A 21,230-nucleotide genomic window follows, 5' to 3' on the forward strand; every position below is an offset into this window, starting at 1 on the left:
ATTGGTTCAGTAGTTTAGGCGTGATTGAGTAACAGACAGACAGACAGAGTTACTTTCGCATTTATAATATTAGTAAGGATGACAAAACAGCACGGCCAGGCTGTTGGACTTGGATTTGAATTACTGTTGATTGCTTTTTGAAGGTAGGTAAGGAATGTAATATTAAATAATTAACTAAAAATAATATTATATAAACACTAGCGGTCCGCCCCGGCTTCACCCGTGGTACATATGAAAAATAGATGTTGGCCGATTCTCAGACTTACCCGATATGCACAGAAAATTTCATGAGAATCGGTCCACCCGTTTCGAAGGAGTAGGTATGCAGACTAACATTGTGACACGAGAATTTTATATATTATAAGATAATGAAGAGGAAATCGTTCCGATAGGCGATACTAGGTAAAGTAATTTGTCCTAGAATATGGTCCCTCATTGTGTTATTCTTATTAGTTGTTGTAAAGTGTAAGCCTATAAGGAATAGCTGGTGCATCTCTTATTACTGAACAATGAATACCTAGTTCAGTATCTATGTTTTGTGCTTGATTTAACAGTATAAGCACAGATAAGGTTAGTTAATCCAAAAGTATAAGGCCCGATATTTCAAAGCTTGTATAAAACTTATTCGTCGAATAATGTATAAAACTACCATTTTATATTTTAATTTATTAACTTATTCAGTTAACAAAATATTGAAAAATTGAATATTTTGTTAACTGAAGAATAAAGTCTATCTAGCTGTTTATCTGGGCATTTAAAAAATCGGCCCTTAAAAACGTATTCTAATTGCCCGTATTTGACAGTTTACGTGACATTTTAATATTATTGTGTAATACTTTATTGGACGGATAAGTTTTATCCAAGCATTGAAAAAACGGCCCTAAAGCCGGTGTGGTATAAGCCTGTAGGGTCTTGTTATGTGCGGGTGTAATAAAAGATGTAATAACTACGCAAAGGTTATATTTCGTTAACTACATATATTTATTCGGTATGTAATTAATATTCGACCTAATGCGACCAACCCGCGTCCCGACAAGCCCTTAACTAACTGTGCATAGCGCACGAACTGTTTATATATATGAGTTACCGTGTGAACTTTCTTAGCGTTACACTTGAAATTCGATAACTCATAAATTGGCTTGTCGTCGCTACATCATTCCCCCCTTAAAATAAAAAAGGTATAGGTACAAGTAAAAAAAATCTTACAATAAAATTAAACAATAAACAAAGGGGTATATATAAAGTGTCGCTATATAAGGTTACAAAATGTTTACAATATAAAGTATAAAAAATGTTCACAATATAAATCAATCATAACGTATACAAGTGGTTAAAAGTTAACACCTAATTTCGTTAAACTATTTATGTTTTTACAAAAACTCGGTTGGGTCTTCTAAGTGGCGTGCGATAATTTTTACACGTCAATTAACACTTAGTAACATCAACATTTCAAATCTCAATACGTTCTTAACACTTGTATCGTTTAATATTACAAAGGCTATTACTATACACTCATAAGCCATAAATCAAAAGTACTTAAATTTCTAAGTAGTAAACATTACAATAAAAACTCAACACAAACATAAATTTGAAATACCATACTTAAAACGTTAAACAATGAATAAAAAACTCGTTTCAAATTTCATAAGTGCTATTATTTATTAAATACGATGTGTTGATTACTAAGTATTTATTATACATTTCTATGAACTCTTATGAATACTTATAATCATCGTAATTCTAATAAATATAAAATAGTGGAAAAAATTACAAATACAATACTATTACCTATATCGTACCGGTAATCGTATAGCTCTTCCACTACGCGTGGTATGTGGATTAGGCAATTCGCTACTTGGAATTTGTAACGGAACCTCAGTATCTGCCCCAGATATCGTATCACTATCATCATTCAAATAATATGCAGGTTTTAGACTGTCTACAGATATTCTAACTTTCCTGCCAGTCATTTGAATGTAAAATACCTTTTCCTCTCGACTCAACACACGATAAGGACCGTCGTATGTTGGTTGTAAAGGTTTACGTACTGCGTCGTTTCTTACAAAAACATAATCGCACTTTTCTAAATCGGGGTGTATAAATATGTTCCGTCTTTCATTCTGCCTAATAGCTACTGACTGATATTTCCTAATAGTATCTCGTAATTTACTTACATACTCAAGACTGCTATCTATTTCTAAACTCGATTTTTTATCGTAATAATCACCTGGTAATCGTAAAGTTGTTCCGTACGTTATTTCTGCTGCGCTTATGCCGGTATCACTTCTTACTGCTGTTCTAAGTCCTAGCAACACAGTTGGTAATTCCGTAACCCAAGATGATGATATATTGCATAAACGAGCCGTTAATGCCGCTTTAAGCGACCTATGCCAACGCTCTACGTCGTGTCGTACGCAACTTATTAATACCTAATAACTTCATTAGTGTAACAAATAATTGACTTTCGAATTGGCGTCCTTGATCGCTTGTTAGCTTTTTCGGACAACCAAAGCGAGAGATCCATCCTTCATATATTACACGCGAAACCGTTTCAGCAGTTATATAATATCTCGTAGGAAAACATTCTGGCCATCGCGTCCCCCTATCACTATGGTTAGGCAATACGTCCTAAAACCTTCGGGTGAAGTGGGTAAAGGTCCAATTAAATCAACATGAATATGTTCAAACCTATCGCACTGCGGAAACGATCCTAAACCTGACATTGTATGTCGATTAAACTTCGATCGTTGACATTCAATGCATGTTTTAGCCCATTGACCAACGTGACGATTCATATTTGGCCAAGAAAAACGATTTTGAATCAATTTGCGTGTAATTCTTATTCCGGGATGACATAAATTATGTACACTATCAAAAGCAATACGTCGAAATTTATCAGTCAAATAGGGTCTAATTTTAACATTATCTAAATTACAATAAATAAATGTACCGCTTTCAGGTAACATAATTTTCTTTGACCTATTATTAGCGTCTTTCGAATTAGATAATTGTAACATATAAGAATCTTGTTGTTGATTCTAAGCAAGTTCTGCGTAATCTATTACAGTGGGACAACTTATTGTTGCGACTCGTGATAACAAATCTGCAACGACATTATCTTGCCCACTAACGTGTCTCAAATCCGTTGTGAACTCACTAATGAATATCAAGTGTCGTGTACGTCTGGGTAACTCTTTCTCACTATTTACTTTAGAAAACGCGTAAATTAACGGTTTGTTATCCGTATACACCGTTAACTGTCGTCCTTCGACCATATTCCGAAAATGACGAATAGCCAAGTAAATTGCTAATAACTCCCTATCATACGTACTATACTTGCGTTCAGTCTTAGATAAATTCTTAGAAAAATAACCTAAAGGTAACCATTCATTATTTGCACGTTGTTGTAAAACTGCACCTACATGAGTACCCGATGCGTCCGTCATAAGTGCGAGCGATGCATCGGCCTTAGGGTGCTAAAAAAATCTGCACTTTATAAACAAAAACATAAGTTGAGTTACCTCGGCGATAAAAAATAATGACCATTTATACGGTCGCCGTAAACTAAGATCTAAAGTCATTAATTTAGTACCAAATGTCTTAATTACACTAAACTACACTTTATAATCACTACACAGTACACTCACTCGCGGATTGGTTATTTTACGACACTGGTAAAATTATTAAAAGTCGGCTCTCCTGCTGCTTCTGCCACGCACAACAAGGTTGAATAAACTTGCTGGCGTTATGCTTATAGCGGTAACGGAAAAAACATAGCCAATTGGGATTTTTCTGTTTTGATATCCCTGCACGATCGCGACTTCGGGATGCGGAGCGATGCGTGCTATTTCCATACTTTCGACCGCTAAACGATTTACCTCTCGAGCCTGCACATTCCAGCTGGTTTATCCGCTGCTTTAGTTGTGCTAACTGCTCGAGGTTTAACGGTACCGACGCAACTGCTCTAACTGGAACTGCCGGATTCATTTTTAATTGTTAACAAACGATATCTGTGCAATTCACTAATACAATGTTCACTTTTCGTCGGGGGTCACCAATGTAGGGTCTTGTTATGTGCGGGTGTAATAAAAGATGTAATAACTACGCAAAGGTTATATTTCGTTAACTACATATATTTATTCGGTATGTAATTAATATTCGACCTAATGCGACCAACCCGCGTCCCGACAAGCCCTTAACTAACTGTGCATAGCGCACGAACTGTTTATATATATGAGTTACCGTGTGAACTTTCTTAGCGTTACACTTGAAATTCGATAACTCATAAATTGGCTTGTCGTCGCTACAAGCCCAATATAAGTTTAAGCATAAGTGTCATTATATTTTCACGCTCATAAATCTTGTTATACCTTGACTCTGATATTCAATAGCTATGACTACCATAATTAAAAAACATATTTTCATCATCTCAAAGGAAGTTTATGGAGGTTGTTCTCATTTTTTAATGTTCTTAGCCTCTTTTGTTGTGACCAAAGATAATACAAAATATGTAGGTATACTAACTACGGCTACCTTGCTAACTAGTAACTACATGAGCTTGATTAGTAGTTATTGAACGTCTGTAAAGCTATAGATTGGTCAGAAATCAGAAAGTAATGTAAACACTGCTGCTCGTCACTATTGTTAAAGATTCAAGTTGAAATGGCTCAGAAACGTTGTTACCTCTTATAATATATTATATATAAAGTCCATATATAAAATTTTATTATAAATATAAGGTAAGAGATTAAACACATAATCTTTATTTGTGCATGATCAATATAATTGTCCAATTTGCATGCGTACATTCAGTTGCGTAGGTTTCATTCGTGAATATATTACTTTAATAATAATAATTCTTGAATATATAATTAAATAAATACCTAATTGTTCTTTAAACAAGATTGTTGAGGATGTGATTATGAGGAGGAAGAGGATGCGGATGAGGAAACGGAAGAGGAAGCGTATGAGGAAGCGGAAGAGAATGCGGATGAGGAAGCGGAAGAGGAAGCGTATGAGGAAGCGGAAGAGGAAGCGGGTGAGGAAGACGATAGAACTTTTAAAACTAAAAATTAAAATAAAAGCTATAAACAAGATGAAGTGAGTTAATGATACAAATTTATTTAGGAATTTGAAATGAAAATAAGAATGCAGTCTCTATTTCTATTTTATAACTATTATTATAATTATTTAAGTTGAATATTATTAATAAAAAAATAAAAGAATTGAATACTAATAATCAAAGTTAATTATAGGTAGGTTCATTTTTATAAAAATTAATTTGGACGCTGTTTCCCCTGACAGCCGGTTTCTTAGCTCATCGTATACCAATCCAGCATTGCTAAAAAGTCGGTCTCTGGGGACACTCGATGGAGGAGAAGATAGGTATTGCCGTACAGCTCCGTATAGCATCGAATATTTCGGATTATTTTTCCACCAAAGAAGACTGTCTTCATGCATATTAATTCGTTTTTCTTTAACGTAGTTATTTAATAGTGACTTTAGTACCAGGCATTTATCTTCTGGTAAAGTTTCAAATTCATCGTCACTATTTGGTTCAGAGGCTAGCATTTCGGCTAACATTGAATCTATAGTATTTCCCGTGGAAGCGGCGGCTGTGGGGCAGGATGTGTAAACTCCATAACTAGTGGATGGTTGATTGTCGACTTCCATGACGACGTTATCTATTGGGCGTTGGCTGGTTGATGTACTAACTTCAGTTAATAGTGCTAATTCAATGCGTTCTTTAGTTAATTCATTAAAAAATTTCGTTTTGTATTTTGGATCCAAATAAGTAGAGATAGCGTAGAGATTATTATTATGAAGCTCACCGAAGCGGTTGTTAATCTCTCCTATAAGTTTTTGGATGACATTTTTGCAATCGTGGTCATTACCGATGTTATCTTCTCTCAAATATTTTTGCATTGTACATGTTAAGACATGAATCAGTGGTATGACAGAGGATATGCATGCCTCAGTGCTGCTCAAAGTTTTAGTTACCTCTTCAAAGGGTTTCAGAATCCTTGTACAATTTTCAAGTTTCAACCAATCACTTGGTACAAGTTGCGGCAAATTTGGATGTAGCGATGTATATAGTATGATAGCATCCTTTATCTTAATTAGTCGCTCAATCATATAAAACATGCTGTTCCACCGAATATCACATTCCTGTATAACTGACAGCTGAGGTAAACCCAGGCATTCTTGAAAGTCGTTCAATTCTTTTTGTCCAGTTATAGAATGATTGAAGTGCGTTGAAATCTGTTTACATTTAGCCAACAGCGTTGAGAAATGTTCATTACCCGCCAAAGCTGAACGTATACACAACTGCATTTGATGTAAGGTGCAATCTATATCGTTTTGCGGGATACAGGCAGCACGTCTCATATCAGATCCACCGTTACGGACCATTGCATGTAGCTTTTGCCGTGGAATGTTCCATTCCTCTCGTATTTCGTCAAGCTTATGAGCTACCAGATCACCCGTGTATTTTTCTTCGAGCGTGACACATTTAAGAACTAAAGACACTCTTTTGAAATCATCATTAATGCCGTGGGCTGTAAAACTAAGCAGAGAAACATCAGCTCCAGGCTCTGTCCATAAGTCAGTAGTGAAAGATACGTGTTGCAAATCTTTTATAATGTTTTTAACCTTTACATAAAGTTTAGGATAAATGTAATTACACAAATGAGAAGTATAATAGTGAGGTTCTTTTAAATCATATTCAGGCTGTGCGGCATGGACAAAACGTCTAAAACCAATACCTTTTACGAAATTGAAAGGCAAATCTTGCAACGCGATCATTTCGCAGATTAATGTATCTAGCTCTCGACTTTTTTCGTGTGACGAATCCCAGCACTGGAATTTCATTAATGACTCTTGTTGAACTTGCCTCTTGACCAACTGAAGAGAAGGTTCTTCTGTGCACTTACGTTTTTGCACTTCACCCTTTTTCGAAGCCTCAGCGCATTTTTCATACTCAGCATATTCCGTTTTATGCCGCGACTTGAGATGACTTCGTAGCCCAGAAGTCCCGCGCCCTTTTCTTGAATAAGTTTGATTGCACAAGTTACAACGCACAGTATCACCGTCTACTTCATTAAAGTACACCCATATAGCACTACACTTCGCTCTCATTTCGGTTTGGTTAGATATAAAAGAATATTAGATTATTTGCGTGCGTAGTTACGTTAACAACACAACTGTTATGTTGTTATGTCACTAAAATTAAACAAGGAGAAACAAGCAAAGAACAAATCAAATTATTAAATTATTATTCGCACTGCATGCGTAGTTGCGTCATGCGTGCGCGCGTTATCAAAACGACGACTGTTATGTCACTAAAATTAAAATAAACAAGTAGAAACAAGCAAGGAACAGCGCGGCGCGAGAGGGGAGGCCGCTCGTCGCTCGCTCGGGCGATCCCGGCCGCGGCCTCGCGCTTCAGTGAGTGCGTTGCCATGGAAACGGGGCGCGCATGCGCAGTAGATATTCCTCATAAAATATTTCCCCTTAATTTTGAGGAAGCGATAGCGGAAGAGGAATCTTAAACATTACCCTACTTTTAACCAACTTACCAAAAATACGTGCAATTTTAGAATAAATGTAATTACTTCGTACCTACTTTAAAAAATTACTTACATTTTTGTAATTATGGTCACTGATTTTTCATAATGTAAATGTTTCGGATTTGCGATAAATTATTGCTTTTAAATTATTAGTTTGAATATCATTTTCGTACTAATAGTACCTACCTACATTACGAGTTAAAAAAAAATAAAGGCCATGTCTTCCGAATCAATCAAATCTCTTTTTAATATTGTAGTTAGATCTTCCAAAAATTTTGGCATACACCGTTCATTATAACGAGTAGGTAAACAGGTAAACTACATATTTCATATTTCTGTCCCATCTAAGCTCAAACCTACATCATAATTCAAGCATTTCCAAATTCCATTTAGCAGTTCGCGTTAAAACACACAGACAGAGATACTAATAATTCGTTGTTATATTGAATGATTAAATCACGTTGCACAGACAACACTCAACTCATTATGTAAAACATGGCAATTAATCTACATAGTTATATGTACATTTGCTTATATTGTGTAATGTAGAAAGCCAACGTTTTAAAACAGATATGTTCGTATCTTTTTAACGTGGAATAAACAAATAACAAATGTATATTGTATGATTTTGTTTATATTTAGTTAATTTAATTTTTGACGGATTTAAAACGTCAAGCATTTTGTCAAAGACTTTATAAAAAGTATAAGCAAATAAAATTTAAATACACATTATTTTATAATCTACATTAGTAATTTTATTTCCTACAGCACCGATAACATTAATATTATTATTATTTCAAATTTTTAAACCCTTTGCTGCAAGCAACCAAAATTAAAAAAAAAACGAAACTTCTTGATGACGTCATAGACGCCCATACAATAGGGGTATTGTTACCACAGATATTATATTACGAATTATAGTAAAATTCAATATTTATATTGTGACGTCACATCACAAGGAAGGACCACACTTGATGCGTGGGAGTCGAACTATATACAGTGACATATTGTATGTCGATGTGTATTGATGTCGTCATACGCTTTCACTGTGACTCATTGTGTGGCTATGAAACGAGCGGAATATAAAAAGAATAAAAATAAATATATCTACGCTATTGGAAACCTTCCGTCGTGTTGGTAAACTGCAATAAAGGTACGTAGTTATACCACTTTAAAACTACATCTACTCTATAAAAAGCAGCATGTTGCAAAATTTCAAGTGGTTTGGGCTATGCTGGATATAATCTAATTCCTTCATTGTCTTAATTCAGATAAAAAGTAGGTATTTTTTAACCAGGTAATACCTGCTTAGTGCGTATAGTTTTTATCCGATCAAAATCGGTTTAGATAGTATCATCTAAACCGGTTCAGCAATTCTGGGTCTTACTAAGTTAACTCTATAACATAAATCACAACATATAAACAAACTATCAAACCATTTCATTCATATAAAAGTCAGCTTCCCGCTCCGTTTATGATAAAATCGCTTTACGCTATTAAAACTACTTTTCATGGCCCACAATGCTTGTAGTTAAGTAACAATTATAAATCTTTTTTGCAATATTTTAATTTTATTTCCATGAAGCTCTAGGATGTTTAAATGTCACAAAAACCGCGTCATCAGGTTATGTGACATCGCATCATAAAAACTTGCTAATATGATGATTTAGTTTACATCTAGCTAGTTATTATTCTATGCTTAAATGTAGAGCTATCTGTTCTAATTATATCCAAATCGAATCAGCCGCTTTTGATTGGCAGACATAAAAAATACTTATTTCCTCGACTGTTACAATTTCGGATGGAAATTACGCAACCAAAAAATCGAGTTTTGCACGCCTCATAAGCGAAGCGTTGAGGTGGGTACTACTGTCACTTCGCGCAAAACATCTGATTTTTCAAACTTAAAATGTCTTTATGTATCATACATTGCACTTGTAAGATAATACATACACACACATATTAAGAAAAAACACTATTTTTAACGTTCATGATATTTTTGATGTCATTTTTGTTATTTAAACTAGTTAAAAAACAGTTTAAAAAAGTTCTGTCTTGGACGTCCGTGTGTCTGTATGTGCGGATCCTTTTTCTTGTTAACACGATAGCGACCGAAATACTTTACTAATCGAGTCTTTTTTTTCTCTTACGCTTGAGTATGCTCAGGAATAGAACCCTTTCATTTTTCAGGGTCTGATTCGATGTGGTTTAATTGTGGTTAAATTAAATAAACAAAAATAATAATTAATAGGTAAATATTTATTAAAAAAAAAAAAAATTATGAGGCGTGCACTTTTGGATTTTCCAAATTATTTAATTTTATAAGTCTTATCAAAATATATTGAGCGAGCACTATTCTCATTTTTGTATGTAGATTATGTAAATTAGTTGCTTATTAGTTTTTTTTTCGTTACTAGTTTATGTGTGGTTTTATGGTTTATCGTGTTGATGACAATAAATTCATCTTTCTTATTCCTTTTAGTTTTGTAAAGATAAAGGACAGTATAAATATCTCGATATCTACACTAGACTTGGAATATCTAGTCTTATTAGTCACTAGCTTTCCGGCCGCGGCTTCGCCCGCGTTTTCAAAGAAAAACCCGTTCCCTTAGGATTTCCGGGATAAAACCTATCCTATGTCCTTTCTCGGCTATCAAAATATCTCTATACCAAATTTCATGCAAATTGGTTCAGTAGTTAAGGCGTGATTGAGTAACAGACAGACAGACAGAGTTACTTTCGCATTTATAATATTAGTATGGATTACTTAAGACGATACACAAAAAAAAATCTACTGCTTGGCGGGCGGAGTCTAATAGCTCGCTATCGCGAACGCGGGTGTGCGCGAAGTCATTCTTGCAAACTCGCCGCGCTGCCGCTGGCCGACTCGGGACAAACATGTATGGAGTCGTCATACAGTTATAATATTGTTATACATATATTTAATTGTTGATTTATTGGTTTTATTTTCTTGCTTAAAAACAAATAATCTTCTTTTTAACAACCACTTAGACATTATTAATAATTATTATTATTTCGTAATGTTTACTTTATTACAAAATAATACAGGTTATAAATAATCTTTAAATAACAAAAAATATTGTTACTCTGAAAAAATGAAATGGTACTCAATAACGCGGACTACTAAATTGATTAAGATAGAATTTGATGCTGAAATAGATATTACATCATGCCCAGACATGAAAGGTACTACATATTTCTGAAAGAAGTTATAAACCCTAATTCTTCTCAGTCAAAGTCAAGAGTGCAAGATATCAATAATACAGTAAAACTGATGCGAAACTTTGGATGTTAATTTGTATATTTTTTTGTTAGTTGTTACTTAATCACGTCAAGACTACATAACCAATTTTGATAAAATATAGCTAATTGCCTGGATTTATACATAGGATACTTTTTATCCGAACTGAACACTTCTGTGGGATAAAACAGGATTCACGATATAACCTAATTCCACGCGGGCAAAGCCGCGGTCGGAATGATATTTTTTTAATTAAAAAAATTGTTTAAAAAAAAAACACAAATTTTATTGACGCATGTATTTATTTTTTGCACTCTATTATAATTGTAATTATTCATTACAAATAATTAAAATAAAATAGCCAGCACAAAGTTAGGCCCTGGTAGGATAGGTAGGCAGGTACAGCAATGTGAGACGAACACTGGCTTATTTATACCAATAATAATGTATTATAAACATTAAATTAAGTTTACTTTCTAACAACAAAAATACATAATATTAGCTAATGTGAAACGAATAAAACGAATCAACCAATCATCCCACAACAATGAAATGTGCACACAAATATTCATCCAAATCGGTTCATGTGATTAGAAGGAGTGACTGCAGCGCCATCTTCCGGGCCCAATTGTGTTTCCAGATCACCCAGGAACTCAATTTAATATACTTACACAAAAATTTTCGAAATGAAAACTCACATTACTATGTAAATAATATGAATATAAACCTGTTTTAGAACTAAGCAATTTCCCGCACAGGTGTAGTAAGTATAAATTAAATAAATATCAACATCAAATTCTTTATACAACATACTTATCTACCACCTACTAAGAAATGTAATTCTTGAAATTTTTTCGTATTTTTTTAAATATAATACTACTCCAATGAGCTCCTGTTCCATATTATGTCCACCATACTTCCACTAAGTTCACCATGATTTTTTATTTCTTTGCACTTTGTTGCTTTTTGCTAAAAATGGAATCATGCGATAAAACCAGTAGAGCGTTGATAACATACATTTTTGACTGAATAAAGGTACTTACGAAGGAGTGGGTTCACATTGTGAACAATCAGTGGGTTTATTTTCCTTCTGGATTCCGGATTTCTGTAAAGATTATCTATGCTATAAATGAAAAAATCTTACACATTCGTTATGTACTTAAAACAGGGGTACATATCAAACATCGTCTATAATACAATTATCATCAAATTTAAAATAAAACCAACTTAAGTACTTCATTAGTTTGTTCCAATTGTAAGCATTCTTTTTCCTCCAACCTTTATGTTTCTTCTTCTTATTTTCTTTATTGTCCCCATTTGTCTCATTTTGTCTTATCGTGTTGTCACCCTTTTTTACGATTGCGCAAGCGACACAAGTTCCCCGTGTGACGGCCGTAGCGGGAATGACTCGTGCAGCGATCGGGGTAGGAAGGTACAGGGCGGCTCTCGCTATATTGGCTGGTCGCGCGCTAATTTCAAGTATTTCTTGTTTATTTCAAAACTATCGCATATTTCAAAATTCTAACACGGTAGACGTATAGGTTGTATATTTTATAGTTAATATCCAAAAAGTCGTAACTTTACGTTTGTTATTTTGAAGATGCCAGAGATTAAAAAAAAATAACAATGAGAACTTTGTATTTTTTTTCTATCGAGAAAATATCATGGAATCATGTTTCTAAAACGGTAGACGTATTGTGTTACTATTGAACTTTCTTGTCAAGAATTTTCATCACGACAACTTTAATAATATAAAAATTACGAAGGTTTGAAAAGGGCCGTAAATGTTAGAAAAATTAATTCATCACCTTAAATCTATAAACTAAATACCTTGTCATGTAATGATTGCTTTAAGCTTTTATTTAGAGATCCTTACTGTTACCTGCATAGGACCATTTGCAGTAATGTAAGTAAAAAATCTAAATTAAACTTCTGTTAATAAAATGTGATAGAATTAAAGTTACTGGAACTAAACATATTGTAAAGAAAATTTGGTCTTACATATCTCTACAATATCGCCTATGTTTCTGATAAAAACGCCATCAGAAGCAGTCCATTAGTTTCAGAGCTACTATGCCATAAACATAGATAGAACTGTATATTATGTTACAGAGATAGTCGATCTATTCCCATAAATATTTCTATTTATTTTATTCTACTCAAACATGTTATAATTCTGTGACGTAAGTCAATACCATTTGTAGTCATTCCTACTGCATTTATTATATTGTATGCAAAGCAAAGAAAATAAATAAATAATGAATTGCTTTCGAGCAATAATGATTCATATGTATAACGAATAAAGATAAAGAAAATATTATCTTCTTATATACAGGGTGTCCCAAAAAGTAGTGATATACTGAAACTGGGAGGTAGAGGACTTAGAGGGCTATCCGAATCACCCCCATGTGTGTTATGCGATTTTTCGTATTTTCGGAGTTATTACATCTTTTTCAATTTTTCATCGATCGCCGAGTACGATGAGATTTTTATTTATGGTGACGTGAATTATCGCGCTAGATGCTTGATTTTTTTTGTGTGCTAAGCTGAAAGATAGGCCAATTCAGTATGGTAACATTTACTATCGTTAGATCTTCGAATGGAATAATAAAAAGAATTAAATGCCAAGAAAGATAAAATTACCCAGTATGTTCATAACTTCAAGGGCCCATAAAAAAATAAAATCACATAAAAAAAGGTTTTCCATTTGGCTTTTAAAAACTTGCTCTATCGATCAGGTAGCTACCCTAAATATTTCATTTTATTATTCTGAAGGCTTCAATGGAAAAATAGAAATCTAAATGTGGTAAGTGCAAAATTTTTATTAACATGATGATCATTAAAACCAAGAAATAGGTGTTTAATTACCAGAATTTTTTTAAAATAGCCCCGCTGTTGCTCAATGCAAGTGCGACATCACCGTAAAAAGTTGTCTTTTAAATGTCTGAATGCTCTTTTATCATTTTTAATGGTTTCTTCTGCTACTATGAATTTCCGGGTTATTTCGTTTAATTCTTTTTTTTATTCCATTCGAAGATCTAACGATAGTAAATGTTACTATACTGAATTGGCCTATCTTTCAGCTTAGCACACAAAAAAAATCAAGCATCTAGCGCAATAATTCACGTCACCATAAATAAAAATCTCATCGTACTCGGCGATCGATGAAAAATTGAAAAAAAATTAATAACTCTGAAAATACGAAAAATCGCATAACACACATGGGGGTGATTCGGATAGCCCTCTTGGTCTTCTACCTCCCAGCTTCCGTTCATCACTACTTTTTGGGACACCCTGTATAAAATTCTCGTGTCACAATGTTAGTCTGCATACTCCTCCGAAACGGGTGAACCGATTCTCATGAAATTTTCTGTGCATATCGGGTAAGTCTGAGAATCGGCCAACATCTATTTTTCATATGTACCACGGGCGAAGCCGGGGCGGACCGCTAGTAATTTAATAACTTTCAACAATAAATTCATTATAAATCTATCGATACTAAATACTAATATTATAAAGCTGAAGACATTGTTTGAACGCGCTTATCTAACTAACGACTGGTCTGATTTGAAGAAATAAATAAATAAATAAATATTATAGGACATTATTACACAAATCGACCTAGTCCCACAGTAAGCTCAATTAAGGCTTGTGTTGTGACTTGTGGGTACTAGGCGACGATAAATATAATATTTAATAAATACATATATAGATAATAACACCCAGACCCAAGAACAAATAATTGAGTTCATCACACAAATATTTGCCCTGACCGGGGCAAATCGGGGGATCGAACCCGGGACCGTCGGCTCAGTAGGCAGTTACTTTACCACTGCGCCAACCGCGTCGTCAAATTATTTCGGTATTAAATAGCCCATTCATCGAGGAAGGCTAAAGGCTATAGGTATATCATCTCGCTAAGACCAACAGGAGCACTGCAGGTAAAACCGCGGAGCCCAGCTAGATAAAAATAACTGAAATAATAGTCAGAAATACGGAACCACTATACTGCCAATACACTCTTATCTACTATTTTAAAATTATGCACACTACAAACAATGAATTGCAAGGAAATCCCATAGGAATCACGATTACGAGTGACTCATTATGTAATAGGGAAATCTATTATTTACTGTCTTTAAATGTCTAGACGAGCCTGCCTTGTTTAGTATGATGATACTATAATAGTCCAACTAATATAATAGATGCTCAAGTTTGTTCGTTTGTTTGTTGCTTCCTGCACGCGATTCTGCTGAACCGATTTTTGTGAAATTTAGCACACACATGGAGGGTAACCGGTAACTTGGAACGAATAGCTAATTCAGAGTCTATTATAGCTGTTATTCATCTAGGTTTTATAAAAGTATGAGCGTTCCGTTCGCGGTTTCGCCCACGTTAAAGAAAAACCCGCATAGTTTCCGTTCCTGTGGGTTTTCCGGGATAAAAAGTAGGTACTATATCATCACCCTAAGACCAAGAGGAGCGGAGCAATGCGGGTAATACCGCAGGGCACAGCTAGCAGTAGACACATTTGCCCCATGGGTCATGACCAGATTTCATCTTAAAATTCGAAAGTGTTAGATATAAACCCCTATATGGGAGCCGACATTTGAAACGGGGAAACATTAATTGTTCATACTGTATAATTAGCTTCATAAATATTAATTCAGTGAGGGTAGATGCGCCTTGCACGCGATTTCGATACTTTATCGTGTACAGGGTGTTCTAAAAATGTTGTTTTTGTTTTTGTAAGATAGAGGAGCGTCATTGTTACGTTATATACTTACAAATAATCATCAAATGGTGGCACACAGACCGTATTTGTATTTTCTTGTGCTTAAAATTTCAGGAAAAAAATATAATAAAACGCGTTTAAAATTTCAATTTCTAAACAGACCGTTTTAATAATAATGAACGTAACCATTCAAATGTTAAAATAACAAGCAAAAATTTAAAAGTTCATCAAGTTTTATTTTGATTTTGAGCGTGTTCTCTGTGAGCGAATAAAAATAAATGTGATGTTTTCTTCCTAATTTGTTAATCGTGTGTTATTTAGATAAATGTATTGTACAAAACCTACTTCAATTTATTCTTCAAAGTAACACATTAATGCAGTATATTTTTTGCTAAAATCTTGTAAGTAGGTACGTACGCACAATGCCTTTTACTTTTAATGTTTTAATTGATTGTGTTAATACATTTTTAATATTCTTCATTTAGGTACGCAACATATATTATAGCTAAAACAAATGATTAAAAGAACACCCTGTATAATCCATTAGGCACTGAACAGATACCTAGGGCGTTAATTAATTACTTGAATCTGAGCTATCAGACCTTATACATGACACGATTACATCATAATTGATACACCGGATTTGGAGATCATTACACAAATTGTTTTTAAATTTGGAAGATTTCCAAATAATTATTATTATTGTTTAAAAGATCATTGTTCTAATGATTAATTGATTTGATTTTAATTATTATTATTGGAAGAATCCATACTAATATTATAAATGCGAAAGTAACTCTGTCTGTCTGTCTGTTACTCAATCACGCCTTAACTACTGAACCAATTTGCTTGAAATTTGGTATAGAGATATTTTGATTTCCGAGAAAGGACATAGGATAGGTTTTATCCCGGAAATCCTACGGGAACGGGTTTTTCTTTGAAAACGCGGGCGAAGGCGCGGGCGGAAAGCTAGTTACGAAATAAAAATATTCGTTATCGGAAAAGTCTTTATTAAAATAAATGTTGTCTTGTTGTAAGAAATTCCATTCACTGACAAAACAATTTTTTTTAATAATAATTATCTTTGGTTTAAAAATCATAAAAAAATATGATAATAATCTCTACGGTTATCTTAAAAAACTGTTGGCACTAAATATTTTATTATTATTATAAAATAAATTATTTATTTATACATCGTTGGTAAGTTACGATAGGCAAAAATAGTCCGATATTTGTTCTTCTTAATTTCATTACAAGAACAAGGCAATATCAAGAAGCTTATATCTAACTAGCTGCTCCGCGCGGTTTCACCCCCGTGGCTCCACCCCTGTTGGTCGTAGCGTGATGATATATAGCCTATAACCTTCCTCGATAAATGGGCTATCTAACACCGAAAGAATTTTTCAAATCGGCCCAATAGTTCCCGAGATTAGCGCGTTCAAACAAACAAACAAACAAACAAACTCTTCAGCTTTATAATATTAGTATAGATACAGTGGAGATTTCAGTATGAACATTAACTTGTACCTAACAAGAAAATATGACGTTGAATGACGCCTGTATGTTTTTTTATCCCTTTCACACCTAGGTAGTTAGTTAGCAATATCTATTTTGAGCACGGACAATAAAAATTTTGATATACTAGTGGAATAGAAATTCTATAAAAAACAATATAGGTCCAGCATATACAGGGTGTCCCACTATTGGTATACTAAGCGCGAAGGGACTTGTAGTTTTGCATGCACAGATCACGTAAAAAATTATTAAACAACAAAATTAAGTCAATAATTTTTTGCTAAATTTTTCCTGAAAATCCATGTTTTCTTCTCTAGCAGCGCTTTGCTTATGTGAGCATTTTGTCTATGAAAACATAATCTTAAACGATAGCTCACGTGCGGGAGGCAAAATTGGGCGGGTTGCTTGTTATGGGTATACGCATAGAGTTTCATCTAGTTGAAAAAAAAATGCGCCTGAAATTTTATAAGTATTTTTTACGTACTCAGCTTACGCAAGTAACTGTGGTTTTACATTATAACGTTACAAATTGTTTACCAAAGGTGCAAAAAGTCAATGGCTTGTAAAATCTTGTAACATGCACACAGCGTATGCCTGGCATACGGCAAGCGTTCGTTTGATTACGACTGAATGAACTCAGATAATCCATACTAATATTATAAATGCGAAAGTAACTCTGTCTGTCTGTCTGTTACTCAATCACGCCTAAACTACTGAACCAATTTGCATGAAATTTGGTATGGAGATATTTTGATACCCGAGAAAGGACATAGGCTACCTTTTATTGCGAAATATGTACCACGGGCGAAGCCGGGGCGGACCTCTAGTATTATATATGTATTGATGACATAAAACTAGTAAAATCATAATATAATCATGTATAGAAACAAATAATTTTTAGGTAAGTAATCTGGGTATTTTGATAACATCACCCCTGCTCGAACGATGAAGGAAAACATCGTGAGAAAACCGACATGTCGAAGAATCAAAAGTTCGACGACATTTGACATCTATCGACCCGCACTTGTCCAGTGTGGTGGGTGGTTTTCCAGTTACATTTGTGCCGAATTTAATCCAAATCGGTTCAGTGTTTTTGGAAAAATATTGTTTAATGTTTAATAATTAATCAACGTACTGGACGTCGCAGTGTGGGACGGCCTTCAACGAGGTGGACAGACGACCTGATCAAAGTGGCGGGGAGCCGCTGGAGATCGGTCGTTATGGAAATCTTTGGGGAGGCCTATGTCCTGCAGTCCGGAAAGGCTGGAATGAGGATGATGATGATGATTGTATAATTTTTTTTTTTTTTTTTTTTATAGATGCATAGAAATTGAAAACCCTTAAAAATTATTTAAAACCTTTCAGTTTCGCGTAAATATAATCACAATCTTGTAATTGTAAAACAGACGAGCGCATTAGAAAGAAAAGAAAGAAAGAAAGAAACATTTATTTGACTCCACAATATAAAATTTAAATTAATAATGAAAACACAGATGACAAGCAGTTTCAAACAAATAAAACTGTTAAATAAACGATAAACAAGTAAACAATTAAAATAACAATAGGTAACAAATTAACAATCTTATTAATACAATAAAATAAAAAAATAAAATAAAATAAATGTGAGAAAAAGTAAGTGGAGCCAAACCAGGTAGCCACTCAGTATAGTTACAGTTACAGTTGCAACACTGATTTTCAGTGGCCCCTCTCTGTAGTGATTGGAGCGACAGAACATGTAAGTAAAAAACACACGATATACATACACATAAATAAAATTCACATTTTTCAACAATAACAATATGATACATTATGATAATACATATTTTTATTCAGGAAATATATAACAATGCGTATCTTCGAAGCAATTACATGTTTTAATTAATCATTATGTTCTGCTATTTTATTGTTCATGACAATATCCTTGAAAGTTTTGCGTTTATTTTTAATTTTTTTAGTTACTGTTTCCGTGATTTTATTTTATTTGGTTATGATGAAACATTAAAAATATTCATAATATTTGTTGTATTATTTATTAGCATTCCGCACGCGGCTTCGCTAGCGTTTTCGAAGAAAAACCCTCATAGTTCCCGTTCACGTGGGATTTCCGGGATAAAACCTATCCTATGTGTTAATCCAAGTTACCCTCTATATGTGTGCTTAATTTCATTGTAATTGGTTCAGTTGTATTTGCGTGAAAGAGTAACAAACGCACGTCGCACACATACACATCCATCCTCACAAACTTTCGCATTTATAATATTAGTAGGATATTGGTAGGACTAGTAGGATTAGTAGGATAGGATAGGATAGGAATAGGATAACCACGCAACGCAAAAGATTTTTAAACACGCATAATTACATTAGTTTCAACTGTATATTGTATACGACTCCTGTTGACTTTGACCCACTTCTTTGTACACTTATCAAGGATCGGTGACAATACAATAAAGTTTTAGTTCTTTTTGTAACTATTTTTTACCGTTTTACCTATCATTATTTTTGCTCCGTTCCTTCTAGTTTAAGTGTGATTTTATTTAAATTAATACATTAATATTTCTAAATAATTGGACTGTAATTTTATTTCTTTATTCAACAAAAAAATCCAAGTATTAATTCTATGTACCAGTAATTCCTGAGGTTAGATCATTGAAACAGTCAATAAATATTTCTTCAGTTTATTATTTATTTATTATTTTAAGGGGAGCCGCTGGATGCAGGCCGCCGGTGACCGGGCGTGGTGGAAAATCCTGAGGGAGGCCTTTGTCCAGCAGTGGACGTCCCACGGCTGACACGACGACGACGACGACAGTTTATTATTTATTATTAGTATCGCATTTGTAACATTATTTAAATCTTAACCTACATTAATATACATATAGATTAATTATAGAAATATTAAGTGTTATACATATCGTTTAAACTATTGGAGAAATTCTTATAAATTTACTACGATGGATAAACGAGTCAAACCCACTAAAATGTATAAAAATCCAAATTTTTATTAATGTATGTGTACCGTTATATCTAACAAAAGGTAATTATTGTATACTGTTACAATGTGAGTGACCATTGTCATAGTTACAATGGTGTTCCACAAGGCAATGTACTGGGTCTTTTGTTCTATATTTTGTATGAAAGTGATGTTCATGTATTTTTGTGTAATTAAAAAATTGTACTGAATCGTAGATTTTAGATTCTACACTTACAATTAATATTAAATATGTAGTTAAAATATGTTGGAAAGTAAACCAATTAATTGATATAAATGATTACAAGTAGGTTATGTAGTAAAGCCCAGAAATAATATTTATATACCTAATTATTTCTGGGCTTTACTACCTACCAGTATTTTCTACTTACCAGTATTTTCATAATATAGTGGATCGATGAAAATTGTGATTTTCAACTACATCAACTGCTAGAGTATCAATATAATTTGTACACATATCATAATATAATTTAATCTACCTTAATCTACACGCAATACTAAAAACAAACACTGTGGAATAGGTACCTACCAACGAGAAGACTACTTATTCTAAGAAATTTATATTTTACTAGCGGTCCGCCCCGGCTTCGCCCGTGGTACATATTTCGAAATAAAAGGTAGCCTGTGTTCTTTCTCAGGGTCTAAAGATTGTCTGTGCGAAATTTCATCAAAATCGGTTGAGAGGTATAAACGGGAAAGCGTAACAGACAGACAGAGTTACTTTCGCATTTATAATATTAGTAGGGATTGTACGTCGATATTATACCTACCTATAGGATTTTGTAGCATGTAAAACGTACATAATATCTTATATATAAAATTCTCGTGTCACAATGTTAGTCTGCATACTCCTCCGAAACGGGTGGACCGATTCTCATGAAATTTTCTGTGCATATCGGGTAAGTCTGAGAATCGGCCAACATCTATTTTTCATATGTACCACGGGCGAAGCCGGGGCGGACCGCTAGTTATAATATAGAAGTAACATTGAATGCGGTTGAGAAGAAATATAATATTATCTATACTAATATTATAAAGAGGAAAGGTTTGTATGTATGTATGTATGTATGTATGGTTTTCACGCCTAAACTACTGGACCGATTTTGATGAAATTTGGCACAGATAATCTTTAGACCCTGAGAAAGAACATAGGCTACCTTT

General features: G+C 33.8%; 1 protein-coding gene and 1 long non-coding RNA gene across 2 annotated transcripts; both read right to left on the reverse strand.

Annotated features, from left to right (window-relative positions):
* Positions 1-4,776: 4,776 nt before the first annotated feature.
* Positions 4,777-7,386, reverse strand: LOC149895711 (zinc finger BED domain-containing protein 4-like). The gene has a single exon (XM_090118638.1). It carries the CDS (start codon positions 7,135-7,137, stop codon positions 5,233-5,235), a length of 1,905 nt encoding a protein of 634 aa, XP_089974764.1. The 5' UTR covers positions 7,138-7,386; the 3' UTR covers positions 4,777-5,232.
* A 3,742-nt stretch (positions 7,387-11,128) lies between these two features.
* Positions 11,129-12,622, reverse strand: LOC149895712 (uncharacterized). The gene is made up of 3 exons (XR_016458447.1): positions 12,066-12,622; positions 11,874-11,935; positions 11,129-11,799 (listed from the first exon to the last, which is right to left on the reverse strand). It is a non-coding gene; the product is annotated as an uncharacterized LOC149895712 (long non-coding RNA).
* Between the last annotated feature and the right edge of the window lie 8,608 nt (positions 12,623-21,230).

This window comes from Colias eurytheme, chromosome 30, assembly GCF_061535395.1.
Source record: "Colias eurytheme isolate Ceu_HAF_F1 chromosome 30, ilColEury1 Martin Lab GWU primary, whole genome shotgun sequence".
Lineage (NCBI taxonomy): Eukaryota > Metazoa > Arthropoda > Insecta > Lepidoptera > Pieridae > Colias > Colias eurytheme.